At 38.7% G+C, this 19,029-nt stretch overlaps 1 protein-coding gene across 2 annotated transcripts; it reads right to left on the bottom strand.

Annotated features, from left to right (window-relative positions):
• Positions 1-1,429: 1,429 nt before the first annotated feature.
• Positions 1,430-16,652, bottom strand: LOC115734314 (syndetin). Of its 2 annotated transcripts, none has more exons than XM_030665047.2 (25): positions 16,184-16,652; positions 15,197-15,364; positions 14,530-14,604; positions 14,256-14,334; positions 13,605-13,669; positions 13,341-13,430; positions 12,094-12,183; positions 11,918-12,004; positions 11,626-11,709; positions 10,302-10,421; positions 9,477-9,505; positions 9,267-9,399; positions 7,818-8,366; positions 7,164-7,693; positions 7,013-7,076; positions 6,808-6,910; positions 6,161-6,312; positions 4,774-4,899; positions 4,341-4,411; positions 3,563-3,625; positions 3,117-3,189; positions 2,351-2,470; positions 2,122-2,199; positions 1,896-1,946; positions 1,430-1,805 (listed from the first exon to the last, which is right to left on the bottom strand). In XM_030665047.2, the coding sequence occupies exons 1-25, from the start codon at positions 16,409-16,411 to the stop codon at positions 1,704-1,706; spliced, it is 3,330 nt and encodes a 1,109-aa protein (XP_030520907.1). In that variant the 5' UTR covers positions 16,412-16,652; the 3' UTR covers positions 1,430-1,703. The 2 variants fall into 2 exon arrangements, with proteins under 2 accessions (XP_030520907.1, XP_048137521.1); XM_048281564.1 differs by lacking the exon at positions 16,184-16,652 and adding an exon at positions 15,623-16,144.
• Positions 16,653-19,029: the final 2,377 nt, after the last annotated feature.

Here is a 19,029-nt window from a genome sequence, read left to right on the forward strand (position 1 = left end):
TCGCACGACCTCAGGCGACCAATGCTTGGGTTCTCACAACCTTAGGCAACATGGAATGGGTCGCGCGACCCCAGACAACGGTAGCTAGCCTCTGTTTAGCCCCTTTGTGCAAACTACACGGAAAATAAACAGTGTCAAGACTTGCATTCCGAAAATGCTACTTTTCAAAGAAATTTCGAACGTGCCTTGGGTTGAAGATCTTTAGAGGTCTTTGGGTGCATTTGATTTAGCTTTCCCAAGCGTCTAAAGCCCATTGAGAAAATACTAGGTGTTTGGCAAGTCTTTTTAAAGGGCATTGGGCCAAATGCTAACCTTGGGAAGATTGAAAGCCCAATACTAATTGGAGACAACATTGGGCTTTCAACATTTCGGAATGTTGAAGGCCTCATTAATGAAAAATAGTGAGTTACCTATTTTATCCTCAAAACTTTACTAAAAATTCAACTTTACCCTTCTTAAAAAGTAAAACCCTAAATTTTCTGTTCATCTTCCTTCTTGAGCGAGGCCGGCGAGGGCAAATCGAAGGGCCAGCGAGTATGTAAGGTAAGATGAGCAAATAATGCAAATGCCATTTGCATTTGCCCAAAATTCTCCAAAAAAATCTCCGAACTTGCATTTACCCAAAGGATTTCGGGGCCCAAAGCTCATTGCAAAAGTTGAACCAAAAGCACCCATAATGCCCAACGTTCAATAGACAATTCTGTTGTAGGGGAATAAATGCCATCATCAACTCATCATGTATCGAGTACGTAAGCTAAGATGAGCAAATAATGCAGATGCGAGCTGATGCCGTAGCATTACCCAGTAAAAGCTTTACTTGTTTGGAGAACATGCTATCAGACTGACAACATATATAATTAGAAGAGAAGGTTGACAATAATCTCTGACTTTCTTTCTTTTTGGGTTTTGCAGGTACCAGCGGATCAACACTGCGCATCCCTGGACATGGCCACAGCCATCGCGCAGGTCCCGCTTCCACCTTAAGGCCAAAGCAATAAAAAGAGAAACGAGAGAGAGTATGGACTTCTGGTTTTTAATGGTCAATTGCCCTCAGCTCTAATGACACGGACAAAAAAGGAAGAAGCTGCATTTCTTCTTCTCTTTCTCTTGAGAACTAGGAAATAAGAGCCCTGTCCGGTTTTTTCTTTTTTATTTCGCATGTCTGTAGAAAGAATGGAAGGACAACCTATCGGAGAAGGGAAAAAAATTGGAAACCAACAAAAGAAAGTTTCCGTAGTCCTCTGTTATTGTGCACTTTTGCCGGCGAGGGTTACTAGTCAGTCATTACTAGATGCATCCCGCATGCAGCCTCCTTAGTTGATACTCTCTTTGATTCATGATGATGCATTCTTTAATCAGGTTCCAAAAAGACGAGCAGAGATAGAAAGTGATGCAACCGCGTACCCAGCAATAGCAAGTGACTAATAAGTTCAAAGGGAAAACTTGTGCTCATATGTGTTGATTTAATTATGTAAACACTATGAGTAGCAAAATTGCTTTTATATTCCGTGTGACTGGATTAATAGATTACAAATGGAGATACCCGAAGACATACATGTACAACCTTGAGCGAACTCTATAAAAATGACTAACAGAATTACTCTATGCTACATCGACATATACATTATGAAGACGAAGATGAACAAGAACCTAGATTTCACGTGCTTGGAACCTCGCGTAATAAAACAGAGACCAAGCCTGGGTTATTCGATCTTTTCTAAAACTTCCAATCTTGTTTTCCTCTTCCAACCTTTCATTGCCGCAACCAGGTTCACCAGCCCAACAATCTGGTTTTTAGTGTACTCCTGAAAAGGAAAACGTATTTTCATTTTTGGTCAGACAGTTAACTGAAGCGCACTGAAGACATAGTTTCTCGCGATGCGGACTATCCTTACCGGGTGGGCTCGCGCCCAATGTACATATTCAGTCTCTGGTAGGTAGAAAGCCTGCTCATAAGTGGAAGAACAAAAAGAACATCAATCAACATAGCAGTCCATGCAAGAGAAAACACGAGAAGAATGAGCTACAGGGCACCGTATGCAGACTCAGATGTTACATTTCTTAGCCACTTTCATTATACGATTTATCCCAGTATCCATGCTATCTGATGCAAATTTTTACCTTGATGAAAGTTTCCACTGTCTGGAACTTGGGCTTCACATTCAGAGACACGAAGTGATGTAGCCCATTTATCAAAACCTAAAGAAAAAGTCAGCTTTAGAAAATTCCAACTTGAGAGCAGGTGGCAAAGCAGCAGAAAATTATCATTATCAGGTCAATCACTTTTGTTGCGAAGAAAAGGAGAGATGGAAAACGGGACAGGGGGAGGGAGGGAGGGAGAGAGAGAGACCTGAAGATCCAAAGACATAAGAGCCCGTCCTTCATCAGTACACCTCTTTACCCTCGACAGACCTTCAATAAGAGTTTCAGCAACGATTTCAAGTCCATAATCCAAAAGGACGTCTTGAGCCTGGATCAAAGAAATAAATAATCTTCAGGACAATAATATAGTAAGGTCATCAGATTATTGTGTTCTATTTTAGAGTCATCCACGACAGATGAATAAAACATTCTGCCGCTGATCTCTAGCCTATGGTGATCTTCTGAAGTTCACTTTGAAAACAATATAGGGAACATCATGATCATCCCAAAACAGTGGCTTAGCGTGTATAAAAAATAGCAAACAACATAAGAAAGGTTGATCAAAATGATTTATTTGATATTAAGGCTGACTTTGCAATTAATTCCAATTGAATCGACTAAATTGAATCGACTAATGGGGTAAGCAAACAACATAAACTTGCATCCAGGCCATTGTGAATTCAATTTTGTAGTGAATCCAACCTAGTGCATGTTGGACCTTCCGTCTTTAAATGGTGTCTTACCTTCTACTCACACTTTACTGATCAGCGGACACATCAATGCAAAACTTGACAGGCATAAACTCATACTACAAGGAGAAATTTTGAAGTGTAAATGTACTTGAATCCCTCAATATATAAGTGATTTCAGCATAGTAGAATATAGCATACCAGATCTCAAAGTATACATATAAGTTGAACATATATCTCAAATTTTACAGGAATGTGCCCACTAGATTTTGCAACAGCTCTTACCTCCTTGCGGATTCCCCCATGCAAGAGCCTTGTCTTGTAGTGCTTGAACTCTCCCAACAACAGATCAACATACCTATGCCAAAAAAATACACAAAATATCTCACGAGTGATACCAAGGAAGCCAAGTGAGAGAATGCAGTAACAAAAGGAGACACATCTTCAATTAGCATACTCCCAAATGCAACTAATTTCAGATGCTATTCAGATATAATGGAAAGATAGTCTCAGCAACTTTTTCTGTACAAGGTCAGACTAGAACAAGGAAAAGGATAATCATGTAGATTAAATGCAAACAGCCAAGCAATGAGATGGCCCTTTATTTGGATAAGTGACTACTGAATTAATGTTGAAGAACTATCTCCTTACAGATCCTCATACCAAGGGCAGGCAACAACTCTTGAACAACAAAAAAATATAATTGGCTATTCATATATGAAATGACCAACCCGTTATGTTCTAGGCCCAGTTCTTTCACTTCCCACTTTGCATTGGCAATTCGATCAACATACCTGCACAAAGTTCACCATTTCAAACTGACGAAAAGACAAACAAAATGTTCATAAAGGCAACATAAGGACAAAAGCAAAAGGGTCAGAATAAGCAGTTAACAATTTTGTTAAGTCCATTCTAAAAAATTCTGTATGACCGCATGAAAAATAAGCTGAGATGATTTGAATCATTAGCGACTGAGAACAATTAATGCACACTAGCAAAATGGGTTTAAGTCCACTTTTGATCCCTAACTCTTGTCAAATGTGCAATTAAGTCCTCAGACTTTTCCTTTGTGACATCAAGTTCTCTCGGTTGTTTGATTTGCACAACTGAATCCTTTCACTAAAAAAAAAAACAAATAAAAAAATAAGAAGAAAGAAAAACATCCTCTTTTTATTTTCATCTGATTAGCCTTACATGGCATTTTTCGCCACATCACTAGTGCCATGTAGGCAAAATTGACCAAATTGCTGACCAAAGGACTTGATAGCACATTTGGCAAAACTTAAGAGGACTCAATTTCTTTCCCATCCGTGACAAGGAGGAATGATGAGTGACAATTCTTGTACACTTCTTTTATTTGCCAAATATTACATATTCTGAACGACAAGTCTCGTAGGTCTAAATGGATTGTGGAAGCACTTTTTATCGTGTTTCCTCTTGTTAGCACAAGCAACATTTTAGGATCTCCCCCTCTTGCTCAATAATGCACCAGAAAGAGTCAAGAGTTACCCATTAACATGGAGCAGCAATCTTGCAGTTGTTCGATGAATGTATTCAACAAGATCCGGTACAGCATCCACCTGATAAACCATGTAATCTTGTAATTGGCATCTTAAAGGAGGTACCCTAAAGGTAACTTTTGGGAAGATAGTGTGGATGCAATATCATCTCATGTGGGTCGTTCTTTTCCATGTTTAAGTTATCTTTTCCATCTTTTCCAATAACTTAAACATGGAAAAGATGCTTTTTTGGCCAACCTGTCCGAATCATGTTAACAAGAGAAGGAACGATGCTACTCCCGTGACTAATGGAATAACATCTCATATTCATCCAAAATTTATACTCGGATTACCAGTAACGGTCACATCAACTTCTACAAAATGGCTTCTGTACATCTCACCAAAAATGTGAACATAATACCAATTATAGAAAGTAGACATACCATGTGCATGTAGAAATCATCAACTACAGCTGCATTATTTTGTAAGAGCATTGACTGAAGGTGAGCTTTGGATTTGTGTAGTATTCGAGCAACAAGTAATAAAGTATCGGCACCTGCACACCTCTCCTGCAGTGTCATGTACTTTTAAGTATGTATAACATGCGCATTTCAACCAAAACTACAAAAAAAAAAAAAAAGAGATTAAAGAGTCCACAAGAAGAGCATTAAGGAGCTACAACAGCATACACAACGATGTGGACCCACAGATCTCGCAGCGGATTGCAGCAATATGATCAGAATACAGATCTACAGTTGCTAGAGATAACATGCAGCTGCATCTGAGACTTTTAATATTGATGAAGAACAAGACATACTGAAAAACAGTACCACAGAATCTTGCCGCATGCTCATATTTCTTTCAGTACAATGGAACACAACAACAATCTCATCTAACTTGTCTTATTTAATGAAGGGACAAGTACGCTAGAACACTTGAAACTTATGTGCAGAGTGCACCTATAATGGAAATACTTATCTGAAACTTGTTAGGAACGAGAAATAAAGGGACTCTGCAGCTCCAGTTGGCTTTTGTCATGAGAAAACCTAGGGAGTTTTTTGCCCAAAAGAATTCCCTACATGGCTGTTTAGGACTTAGGCATGATCTTCTCTAACGTCCTTTCTTTTTCACAATCAATTTGCTAGAAGTAGGAGAAGCTGGAACCCCAAGATATAGGTAATACTTTCTGGGATGAAGAAACAATGCCCTTTGATGCCAACTGACATTCCCGGAGTCCCCAACATTCACATAAGGTATTTTCAGTAAAAAGAATTTGCCAAATAGGATATTCCAGCGATAGAAAACAATCAGAGCAGTCAGAATACTTGATTGCGCTTCTCTAAAAAAAGTTATGGAACTACTTTGCTAGATTAAAAAAACTGAGGAGATCCCTCTTTATACACAAAGTTTATGACTTCTCGTGTACTTATCCCTTCACTAAACACTCCTCCATTTTTACGCCTCTTCATAAAAGCAGCTACCTACACAAACTTGCTTTTGTGAAATTGACCAGCTGACACATTTAGATTACCATAGCTGTACTTCTAACACATTTAGATTATCTAGCTGTACTTCTAACACATATCATTTCAATGTATTTTTAACAAGTGATCAATTTTTATGACTTGAACATGCTAAGTATACCAAAAAGATACACAGTTCGTTTGGGTGTGAAATATCAAATCATGAAATGTTTTAGTTATCAGATGGCCTCTAATATCGATAACCCAAAACTACATCCATACAAGATGACTAAATGTTGGAAGTAGTCAAAGTGTGGAACCACTTTTACATAAGACTGGAAGTAAGAACCAGCAAATATATGAGTACCTTCAGACCCAATTGGCCAAATGCTGCATTAGGACTGGTAGGTGTAACATCATTCAACGATGTAGGTGAGGAGGATGACAATGAGACAGGTTGGGGTTTTATCCACTGATCACAATCTTGTGCTATTCTGGATAAAGCTGTCTTCAGTCGATCTAGAAAGACCCAGTATTTAGAAAAAGTGAATATCAATTCATTTCCAGCACAAACGAAAATCAAGCTATCTACAGTGAATTGTGCGGACGACAACCATCATGTTTATGGCATATGATATTATCTTTAACTTAGGAATGACATATTGACAAGGTTAGAGCACTCTATAACTCATTCTCCCTTTGAAAGAAATTTTGCTACCCCCGCTGAAGTTTCTTTCAAAACCAATTTTCTTTGGAAGGCAAAAGGCCAAACAAACAGATTTTGAGCTCCAAAAAGATGCTTCAGCTGGACCGGACGGAAACACTAATTTCTACCCAATCATGTAGCTACTTAATACAGGTTCTGGCAAAGATGCTACTACTTCTTGGTCCTTAAGCACATCCAACTAGCTCAGACTATATTTGGACATGAAGAAAGAGTATCCAGAGTTAAGACACAAACGAAAACAATATCAAGGGAAGCATCTAAACAGATCCTTCAAAAAAAGTACTCACAGTTAGGAGACTCATTAAAGCCTTTCCCACTTGAATAACTGATTTGCTGGCCGAAAGTTTCATAAACAAAATGAAAAAAGATTTCGAACAACTGGCATATTCCCTGCAGTAATAAACAGTCAGAAAAAGAATTTAGAGAAGAAAGTACTGTCGACTATGTATTATAAGCTACAATGGGAGAAAAACAGAAGCAAACTAGACGCACCTTAAAAAACTCAACATTCACTATTTCCAACTTCTGCATTAGTCTTGCGTACTTATCCATAGACCTAATAAGACAGTTGGTAATGGCTTAATATGATTTAGAGTACATCATCTGAGGTTTATGCATATATCCACATAATCAATCATTTCACCTTAAAAGACAAAGAGAAGATCCTGTTTGAGCAGTGTTCTCTTCGTCATTTGACTGTGAATGCCTTTTCAAAAAACTGGGCTTAGAAATTCGGCTAGGAAGTTGACTATCCTCGTCAATGAAGTCTGCCAGAAGATCTTCATTTTCTTCCTCAGAAGCCGAATGCCCATTAACATGATTGGCTCCAGCACTTCTTGAAGACATTTTATCATCATGACAATCATTAACCTGCCCATCGTATTCACTAGAGACTGAGCCATTAGTTCCACCGGCACTTTGAAGTTCTTTTGAGCCGCAGGTTAACTTTTGCAAGAATGGGTTTCCGCTCTGAAGCCAATGGGAAAACATACTCTTCTTGGAAATAATATCAACTGACTTGGCTGATTTGTTAGGATGCAGCAAACTGGCATTAGCACCGAATGGTACAATCAAGGGTGCTCCATCACCAACTAAACCAGCAAAAGTGATTATATGGGCAGCATCTGGGGGCAATATCAGCCAGTTCTCCTTTTCCAAGACCATTCTGAGTGCCTGGTAAACAGACAGCAAGAGCCAGTCATACATTCAAATTTACTTGAAGTGTACAGCCAATGTAACAGTAAGCGTCCAGTAAATGTCACGCTAAACAGTGGGGAGAAAGTTCAAGGCAACTCACATAAACATTTTGCCGATGAAATGACAAAAAGTAATTATCACAAACGGCCTTCAACTTGTTCCTAAATTCAACTGCTTCAAATCCACAAAAGGCTTCCCCAGCCAAGATAAAGACACTAAGGTCTTCATAATTTCTCAAGAATTGATGAATACTTGTGGAACAAACAGCAGGGGAAGAAAGCAAAACAGACATACGACTTGTTGTGAGCTGCCATAGATTCCTGCGTCCTCTCTGGAGGGTTTGTGACAGAAAGTTTGTTGCATCTTTTCGCAGCTGATACCAAGGGGATCCACTGCTTGATGCATCACCATCATCATTCCTTCCCACACCATCTGTGTCTGGGGTACCCACAGGAAAAGTACCTGTAGTTCTAGACGAGTTTGTACTGGGAGAGTCACTCGGCAGAGATGAACTGGTGACTCTATCTGAAATTTCAGATTGCAAAACATGTTCTTCTTGGGAATTCAGAACTTTTGCATCTGTATCGACTTGATTAACAGAGGTGCCAGCTTCCATTTGATTTGGATTGGAAGACTGTACAATCAAAACCTGAAATGGAGATGGAGCTTTCAGCAAGTATGACAATGAACAATATGAAAACTGCTTTATTAAGGAGCAAGAACGTAGAGGGAACTTAACTATCGGATAAACATGAGCAGAAGAAAAGTGATCGCTAACTAATCCACTATCACTGAACACTTGCCAACCAAATACAAGACACCTGTAAAGCCATCTGAAAGTGATGATGATGCTATTCCTATTCTAAGAAATGGGATCTGACAAACAATAAGAAAGCCAGGCACACTGTGTAAAGCAAAGGAAAGTGCGGCTTCAAGACAAATGCACATCTCATTCCAAACGATTCCGAATAGTTTGTCAATAGTAACACCAAGCAACATACTGAAACTACAAACTGAATTTGACATCAGCAACTTGGAGTACAGAATAAGCATGTGCAAGGGCATCCTATTAAGGTTATGAGTTAAAAAGCATAAAAGGTCTTTTAACATAGACTTCCCAGCAGTGGCTTCACCCTTTTTAGATGCTTGATTTGCTACATAGATTGCAGGAGAGGAAGAAAAAGGAACTGTGGAACTTATCATACTCCACAACATTCTAGTAATGCTAAATGAAACAGAAATATCTTTAATACACATAAAACTTATTTCCAGAGATTGAATAAGAAAGGAACACAGATGGAGACAAGTACTTGCACCATGTAATCTTATAGGATAAAAGAAAAATGGGAACACGCCGCAACTTAAAGGTTTAGGACTTTTAGAACTCATTAAGGCAAATTTATTTAGATTTGGGTCGAGGCAGGAGTTCAGTTCAAGCGGACCAGCTGCAGATGGAACTCTAAAGGAAGTTAATCGCCACATGGTGGATATTACCAACATGGAAAGACATAAGAGTCAGTTAGCCAAGAAATGAAAACTTGAAGTTTACCTTTTTGTCCATCTGAAAGCTCATGATTCTGTGATAGGAACACATCAACTCAAATAAAACGGCTAGAGTTGTCAGCAGACAGTGCCTGAACTTAGATTCTGGGACTTGACGGCATAGATCACTGTAGGTAAGCCTGAAAGAAAGCAAAATGTTAAGTAAAGGTGCTGTTATGCAAATCAAGAAGCTTTCCATTGAAACCCATCATCATACCTACTGCTTTGCTGACTTTCTTCTTGATCCTGTCAAAGTCAGCCAAGCATCAGTCAGAGTAACCTCAAAGTAACGTCGACAAAAGGAAAACATATGGAAGTAGAAAGTAGATGCTCGAAAATGTGCTGTTGTATTAGATACCTTAAGCTAAAGACAAGGATATTACACTCATCTCGATACCCAGCACCTACCATCATGTGAATATGCATGAGTTTCCATGATAAATTGAACGTGTCCATAATGTATCAGTAATTGCAAAATTTTAGGATATCATACTTATATTGACCGAGCTTAATTTGTATCCTATTCAATCATGTATTCATTCAGCTATTATCACAACCACATAAAACCTCAAATAAACTTCAAAATGCCACTAAATGCTAGAGTTTTGGATATTACAATTCACCAACTATACGCATTTATTTCCACCATTGCCATGGATACCTAAAAACAGGATCAACTCCATTGGCATTTGCATCACATGAAGCCAACAATCAAGAGATTCCAGTGACCATATAACCTCTTACCAAGACTGAACATTCAAATTGTATATTGTATGGTGTGCATTGGGCATGATATCAAATGATCTGAATTGTTTTACTTTTTAGAGCTGCATGCGGTATAGGATGTTTGGCAACAAGAATGTTAGGGACTAATTGGACCATCATTTTGGAGTATCTTAGTTAACGACAATGCTGGCAGCAGTCTCAATTGTTTTTTTTTTTGGGTAAGGGCAGCAGTCTCAATTGTTTTCTTTTATATTTTCCTCTTCTTCTACTCGTATAGAAAATACATAAGTTGCCAACTTAGAATATCTTATTGTACCTCAAGCACAATACTTTTTAACACTGTGTGAGTTTCTGAAAGAACTTCCTGCATAAAAAAGCTCTGTATCTTCTCAGCAAGACCAGAAATATCCCCAATTAGTGCATAGGCATCGATAACCTGCATTTTTTAGAAAATTTCTCCAACATAAGAGCTCATAATTGTATCAAGGAGACTGGTGCTGACTACAAAATAATAAGCAACTATTGCACTAGAATGTCATACGCCCTTATACCATACAGAACAGAGCAAACAACCAGCAAGCACCTTGCCAAGGTACAAAGGATTCAAGTAACAAGCGAGTACACTTTCGGAACCCTTCAATTAACACTTCTTTTTTGACTGAACAGACTATGTTGATAACCTACTCAGCGTGATGCTTCTTTTGGCCAAAGCAGGAACATCACATCCTTCCTACTCCTAGTAGCTTTTAATAGCCAATCTCATTTTTCTACCAAAATGTATAGTAAACGAAAGCATATAGTAGCTTCTTTCACCTGAAAAACAAAGACAAATGCTTGGTCTATAGTGCAGGTCATACACTAAAACAGCGGAAAATAGTTTTCACTTCTGTTCAGCAACAGAGCATGCATCTAAACTCAATAAGTTGCCTTTGCAGATACACACAATGGTTTCCTTGTAATCATACTGTCAATGACAATATTCATTCCACCTTCTGTCCATCTACGCAACTAACACTTGCATTCTTTCCAACCTAAGCATAGTGCAGAACCAGAATTTGACACAGCTAACTTTTCAATTCTCAATGAACACAAACCATTTCCCCAAAATAATTTAATTTTTTTCTCTTTGATCATCTCAATCACAGGCACACCGCTGGAAGCGAACCTACAATTAGAACTTTCCGCAATACTTAGATCACCCATATCGGTGACTTCAAAGCAAATCAGAAGTGAGAACTCCACAATTTAGCAAGAGCTAAGAGCTGGAAAAGAGGAGAGGGGGAAAATTATTTTTCGGCAGAAATTTGATGGCTTAAAAATCTCCCAGTGCAACATGTGAAGTTCTTAGTAACATATGAAAGTGACAATTCTCAGATATATGTGCGAAAGCATTTCTGAAATATAAACGAGAATAAAAATTTCAAAAACCAATATCTAATCATTTAATACTGAAGCAACACTTCACAAATGGAAATATAAGGAAAAGAGAGCACATAGAAACTAATATTTGAAATTTACTGGAAATACAGCTGTACTATGTATATGATCACACGGAAAGTTCTTGAAACTCAAGATAGCCTTCTCTACAAGCATCCTTATGAAAAATAACTCGTTTGATAGCAAAGAAATGGCATACTGACATTTAGATAGCCCTCCTCTTTAAATTCTTGGCACAAACCCAGCAAAAGAGAATCCAGCTTTTGAAGAGTTTTTCCCAGCCAGACCTACAAGGCCCACAAGGGAAAAATCATCAAACATGACTGTTAAACGTATGAACAGTCGCACCCATGTGTAACTAGTGGAGAAATCTCTAAAGCACGAGAAATGAAGAAGCACTTTAAAGTTGTGCATAGATCCCATATTGCAAACCAAGATTACATATACAAAAGCGAGTCACATGCCATGTACTTGACAGGAGTAATCAATATTCACCTCAACACCTCGGCTCATCTCTTTTATAGCTGAAAGCTCTGAAAACCCATCCAAGAGCTGCAAATACTCAGACAACACTTGAAATGCCTGTCCAGTGATGAACTTTCAATTAAGAACAATTCAAATAGTAAGTAGCAATCTATAAACAAGCAAGAGAAATCAGAGAGAGAGGCCACCTTGCAGTAATCCCCCTCTTCAACAAGTGTTTCAAGTGACATTTGCATATTCAATGCACGGCGAAGTTCTGTCAAAGCAGGAAGCATGTCCTACAATTACCAAGAGCATCACATGATGAGTCCACATTGGCATGCTATTATTTCTATAAGATTATCCCCAAAGAATCAAAGATAAGAACAGATGGCCAATTTGCCAAAACAAAGTTAGCAGCAGTATTGTACATAAATACATATTTGTTGACCTCCAAGGAATCAGCAAATGCAGAAGTCAGCAGAAAATAATGTGACAATAGTCCAATGTTTGATCTTAAATGAAGCTTCAATCCAAATATTCTCGAGACATTTTGACGAAGAAAAGCATGAACTTTCAACAACGTAAAACACTAACAGATCATCAATTAATTGCTCCAAGCCTGATTTCTCCAGATAAGGGTTAAAAGCATCATGATCAAAACAGAATAATATCTTACAGATCGCTGATTAGTTTTCTTCTTGTCAGAGACATTATTACTTAAGTCAAATAGCAAATTATTTTACCCCCCCAAAAAAAAGCTATTTTCAGGACTCACGTCTCAAATTAAGTTGCATGGAAATCTTTCATGTTGAATAAACGTGTAACAATGCAACTCGAAGACTATATCATTCCTTTTACAAATCAGGTGGCTAGACAGGTTGCTTTATTATCCATGTGCTCTTATTGCTTTGGTACTCTTTAAGTCTTTCTTTGTTGTCGTTCTCTTTTCATCTATTGCTCATTCAATCTGTGAAAGATAATTAATTTCTCTTATACAATCTGGAGTACTAAATGCCCAAGGACATTATTCCAAAAATAGCGAAGTGCGAGATTTTCTCTAAACCTTGAAATAGAATAAGACGAATAACCAATCGAAAGTGTTCTCAGAATAGCAACTTCAACAACAATTTCATTTTTACTTCACAAACCTATTTAAAGCTAATCCAACCACTGCTTCTAGTAAGACTTCCATTGTTTGATCATTAATACTGTAATTACCACCCTTTTCCTCCCAATGCATTCTCCTCTCTGAATCACATATCCATGGATATCCTCCGAATGACAGAATCAAAAGAAAACCGTAACACATATAATAATTTCCTAGAATGGCAGAAGTAATGGATTTACCAACAAAACAACAATCATGTGACTCAGTAACTTGGAATAGCAACAATCAGCTAATATAACAGATATAACATCAATACTGCTAAGGTAAATGGCTGGATGAGAATACCAAAAGCGCTTGTTTCTTCTTTGAATTAGAATTAACAATTAGATCCCTTGAAACCTCATTCATTGAGGAGGTCAGATGCCTCCGTCCATTCTGGAACAAAGAACAAGAATGACCATAAGAATCAGCTGTTATATGGCGGACAACAACGACATCGACATGAGATCAAAGATGCATATTGTTCTGAAGATCGAGCTCATTTAACAAGGAAACTCAATATGGATAGGTCATACACATTGTTGTTTTTACATGCATTCAGATTCTCACCATGCAGATGACAGTCGCAACCTTCAAGTCCTTCTCAAGTTCCCTCACCAAATCCATTCCCTTCACTGTCCAAAAGCAAAAATTACTTTGTACACAAATCTCCAAACCATAAATAGTTTAAAAATAAGATGTATCCTTAATGTTTGCAATAATATCGGCGGTCAATGGCAGCAAATGAGACAATCACGTTTGCATTGATACTATATAGACACAGATACAGGCAATATTCCTCCTCCAGTGCACAGACACGCGGAGGAACAATTTACTGACACAAAACATGAGCAGTAACTGGACTGCAGTCGCTAAGAAACCAACGGTGAGATTTGACTATATTATCAAACAGAAAAGCAGGACCAGATTTCCCATGATGAAGACTATACCTCCTAAGCAAGTGTATATCAAATAAAGGTTAAGCAGTTCTATGTAGTCAAGAAACTACACAGCAAAGCCAAAGTTTCCTTTCAAACTAATTCTTCTTAGTTAATGTTAGCAAACAATTTCCTTTTTGGAACCAGATACCTTTCACTGGTCAAATTAAGGAATAAAACTGAAAAAATTTGTCAAAGTAACATAGTATGTATCATTACATTCTCTTCCAAATTGTGAAACTACAAAAGGAAGAAAATGAAACATAGGGAGGACTTAACTAACCCATCACTTCATGATGCTCCATTACGTTGCGGGACAAGCATTCTGCGACTCTATCAAGTTGTGCTAACCTAAGAGTTGCCTGCAAAAATAACAGATCCCAAAAAATTTAGGTGACTATATTTTCATAAATTTTTTTCATGAACTTATAAGTGATTCAGAAAAGATTTTATACTGGCTATCGAGAGAATAGGAAGAGTCAATCAAATGATGTATCCCAAACAAATGCAGCATTGACGGGAAACAAGAGACCCCCAGAGCTGAGATGAAGAGATACCTGTTTCTCAAAATAGGCCAACTCATTTTCTTCTCCAGGGATGTGCTCTAAGATATGCCTCACTGGATCAAACTCCTAGAATCAATGATACAAGTAGCCTTTGCATGATATACTTAATAATTGTATCCCAAGAACTATAAATTTAGAGTCAACTAGAGTCCGTCGTTTGGGAAAGGAGAGGAGGGGGCTTGATGAAAGGAGGACAAAAAAAATAAGGTAAAATTCCAATTTTTTGTGAGGAGGAGAGGCCAATTTTCTTCACCCATCTTCGTTCCCCTCTGCCAAACAAAGCCTAAATGTAAACAACGATAAATAAAATAAAAATCCTTTTTCCCCCTTTGAATGCAGATATCACTCCGACATTCCGCTATAATTCCAACGCGTACAAATGGACAACAACCAAGTCTTGTCATATCTCAGAACTGCTAGAAAGAGAACACCATCTAGAGAATCTTTATATCTAAATCAGAAGCAAACTAAGCTTCCTAACCTTTAAGCATATGAAAAATGAAAAATATCGCCCAATTGATTTGTCAAAGGTCGTCCATCCCCCCAAGCCCTTCTGCTTCCAACCGGCATCCACACCCCCAGAAAAATATGTGTGCACGTGCGGGTATCCAGGGAGCATTTAGGAAAAGGGAAGAAAAAAGGGCATACAAAATAAAACCTCTTCATAGAATTCTTCTTCTAGCTCTGCAACTGGTGGACCAGGAAGCCTGCTTCCATATATTGAGCTCAACTCTGTTGAACTTGAAGAGAGAGTGAACCTTTCATGAGGGGGCAGTCCTGCCAAAGCACGAGCTACAGCTGCTGCTGCAGCAGCTCGAGCTGGAACCTGTAAAGGAGTTGCTAAGCTTGCTAACTTAGGAGGGGAAAGGAAAACATACAGATTTCTTCTGACGAGCTGATATTTAAAACTTGGAAAGGAAAGAGCACTCAAATATAAATGGGGACACGACCAACATCATTTTACTACGGCATTTGGATTGGAATTTATAACAATGACAGTAGGCAGCAGAACCATTACGTTTGTTTTGCTACATCATACGCCATGTCATGCGTACAGCATGTTATACAACACTGTAAGTTATACCAGTACGCATGTAGACGTGAAATGTCCATCACCAAGCAAGAGAGAGAGGGTGAGCTCTTGATCCACCAGAATCGTCACTTTCACTACACATTGCATGAAGCGTCCTTTTAACTCCAGACGAGCAAAGACGGCAAAATGCCCATACAGTTCCACCTATGCATCCTTTTAGCTCGCTATAGATTGCACGAAACATACTTATAGTTCCTATTCTGTTTGTACAATTCCCTCAGGTCAATATTCTACTAACTAACTTTTAAACCCTCTTAAGCTCAACAGCAAGTTAGAAAATGCTGTCCTGTTTGATCACTTATCAACCGTTAAATTACACATATCCAAATCAAACCACGACGATTCGTGCTGGCAGAATGTCTTGCACCTCGTTTTCCTTTCCAATTACATACAATCTTTTTTTTTCCCCTTTTTGCCAGCAACTACACCCAATCTGCCCCACCGAACTAGACACTTCACTCTAAAGTGAGGCGGGACCATAACCAATACAAATCGGGACACATCCGACTCCAGTAACGCAGCACTGAATTCGGATCAGAGTATGCCGATTACCTCGGGGCGATCGGAGCCGGAAGGAAGGAGGCCGAGCAACCTGGCAGACTGAACGGAGCTCAAAATCTTCTCCCCGACCTTGGACAAATCCATCCCGCCTCCTTGGAACAATAAGAAGGGAACCAAGAAGAAAACCCTAGAGCTCTCGAACCCACCCTCGCTCAAATCGCCATTGAACAGATAGGGATTGCCCAGGACGGTGCCGAAGGGGAACAGATTCGTCTGCATTCTAGTTCGAAGCTCCGAGATCAAGGCCCGAGAGTCCCATTGCTAGCGAGCTGAGAGATCTAGATTGAGCGGGGTCGCGGTGCTCCGGGCATCGGACGATCTTCTCCTCTTTCCCTCGGGGCTGAACGTTGATGAGTGGGATCAAAGAATGGGGAAGTGCGAGGCCAGAGAGATTGGGGATGGTGATGATGTGGAAGTTTTTGGTGGAATCGCCTCGCCGATGCAGTCGGTAATTATTTGTGTTTTTGAAGACTTTGCTGTCTGACCAGAAAAAAAAAAAAAAAAAAAGGAAGAAGAGTTTGCTGACCGGACTTTTGCACGAGTACGTGTCGCGTGCTCAAGTCTTGTTATAACTGTGCTTCGCATCAAAATCATCGCTTAAAATAATTAATTAATAAAAATTATTCTCGTTATTGACAATAATATGTGTCCACATAGCTTTACGAATGATGAAAAAATTTCGTTCATTAGTTTTGTAAAGTGATGATATACGCGATCATTTTTTTTAAAATATTTTCTAAAAATCACCCATTTTTTGCGTAATAAACGTACCCTAAGTGGCAACATATTAAGATACTAAACCCTCGAAGGAAACGGATCGGCTAGGATAACGTCGATTTGGTCAAGCACAAAGCTATTGATACACGCGTCGCAAACCAATACTTTAGATAGCCGACCATGTTCATTTCTTGGATGATCTAACCGAGTAGGCACTCTATTTATACATGAGTCCGTTTGTATCATAGACCTAGAGCAAGACCTTGAATCGCATTGTATTGCTCAATTCTTGAATGACCAAATGAGGGAAGGCATCCTATTTAGACGCGAGTCCATTTTTTTGTGTTCATTGATTTCCCTTTGATTTAATGGCGAAGATCCAATCTCTTTGCCAATCCCCTATCCATATTTATAAGTATAAATTTCTGATTAAACCCTCAAAATATATTTAGAATATCTGGAAAAAACCCTAAATACAAGAATATCCTAGATTACCACATCAATCCGTGGCATATTCCTTCGATCGGATGAGTCTGGTAATCTTGGGAAGATGTTGTCGTTTTGAAGGGTTTATGTCGAAGTATCGATAATGGCAAAGGATGCCGATCTATCTTCGCCATTGCCATCGGGCATTAACATATCATCAAGCGTTTACTCATCCGAATCCACTTTGTCCCGATGTCTTTGTGATTCAATCCGAGCACGACTCGATGCCCTTGCCTAAGGTCGCTCCGACAAAGATGGTTGAGTGCGCACGTTAAACTCTTTTCGAGACTCGATCCATTGACCGTCTACAGCTTATCGCAAAAATGAGTGCAATTTGTGGGGGGCGGGAGGAAGAGGTAGTCGATTGACCAATCAAGCACTTGCATGACTCGACCGAATGACTACAGTCCTTCCATGAACGGTCGGGCGAATTATTCCTCGATCTTCTCTACGAAAGAGATGTTTTGATAATGGATATCAGACGTGATTTTCCTTTTTGGGGGGTCGGAGATATTAGACACTATCATGGAGCTCAAAAGTCTATGCTCATAACTTAGAAAAATACTAATTTCGCCACATGCAATGGCCGAGCCTATGCGGTTTAGGTGGTTAGGCCCAGAGAGAAGTTACTTACCTACGACAACCCACTTTATTCGAAGGAAAACGACACCAATGGTCTATATAAACTATGGTCGGATGTGCATTATTATCACTGGATTTTTAATTTGCTCAATAAGATCCTTGAACCATTCATAAATATTCAATTTCGTCCTTAAACTTTCGATTTGTTTCAATCTAGTCTCTCGACTATCCATAGCAAAGTCACATAAGCCATTCGATACCTATTAACCAGATTTTTTAACATGTGTTCATTTCCATCCATTTTCTATAAAAAAAAAATTAGGCTATTTTTTTTTAATCACCCTTTTCATCTTTATTTCGATAGTTCCATTTAAGCCTTTAACTTAAGATCTCTCTAATATTACAAGATCGATAGATGCTTGTACTTATAATATTTCAAATTATGTTCCTAATTTTCCGATAGATAAATCCTAAACCTTTTCAATTCCTTGTTTTCTAAATTTTGTTAAACCTGTAAATTAGGAAATCAAAACAGTAGGAATATCGATGCAACGCGACTCTAAATTGTTTTTGCTTTTGTTAGGACAGAGATCATGAGCCAAAATATGATTAAACCGATAAAAAGGAAACATATATATTCATTTAAGGAAACGGATGAAAATGAAAAGATATTCTAAAATTCGAGCAACAACGTAAACATAAACCAGGGGAAAATACATGTATTACTCTACTGCCGTCTAGATGACGTGCCCATCATGACGGTGGAGCATGAGCTCCCGTTACACAAAGAGCCTCACCGTGCAAACAAAATGCTCGACGGAATGTAGCGTCTTGATTCCCATTCACACAAATCAAAACTTTTTTAGGAAAGGCTTCACCGTGCACACGCCCGCCCCATACCCATGTTACACATCTTCGAAATGAACAGGAAAAATGACGCGAATGACTTTTAAATTTAGGTTCAACGTGCAATGTGATCTTCATACTTTGGTTCATGGCATTATTCCTTCCGCGAACTTTTAACTTGCTTATCGTGGTCCATGAACTTTTAA

The sequence above is a fragment of the Rhodamnia argentea genome, chromosome 6 (genome assembly GCF_020921035.1).
Source record: "Rhodamnia argentea isolate NSW1041297 chromosome 6, ASM2092103v1, whole genome shotgun sequence".
Classification (NCBI taxonomy): Eukaryota; Viridiplantae; Streptophyta; class Magnoliopsida; order Myrtales; family Myrtaceae; genus Rhodamnia; species Rhodamnia argentea.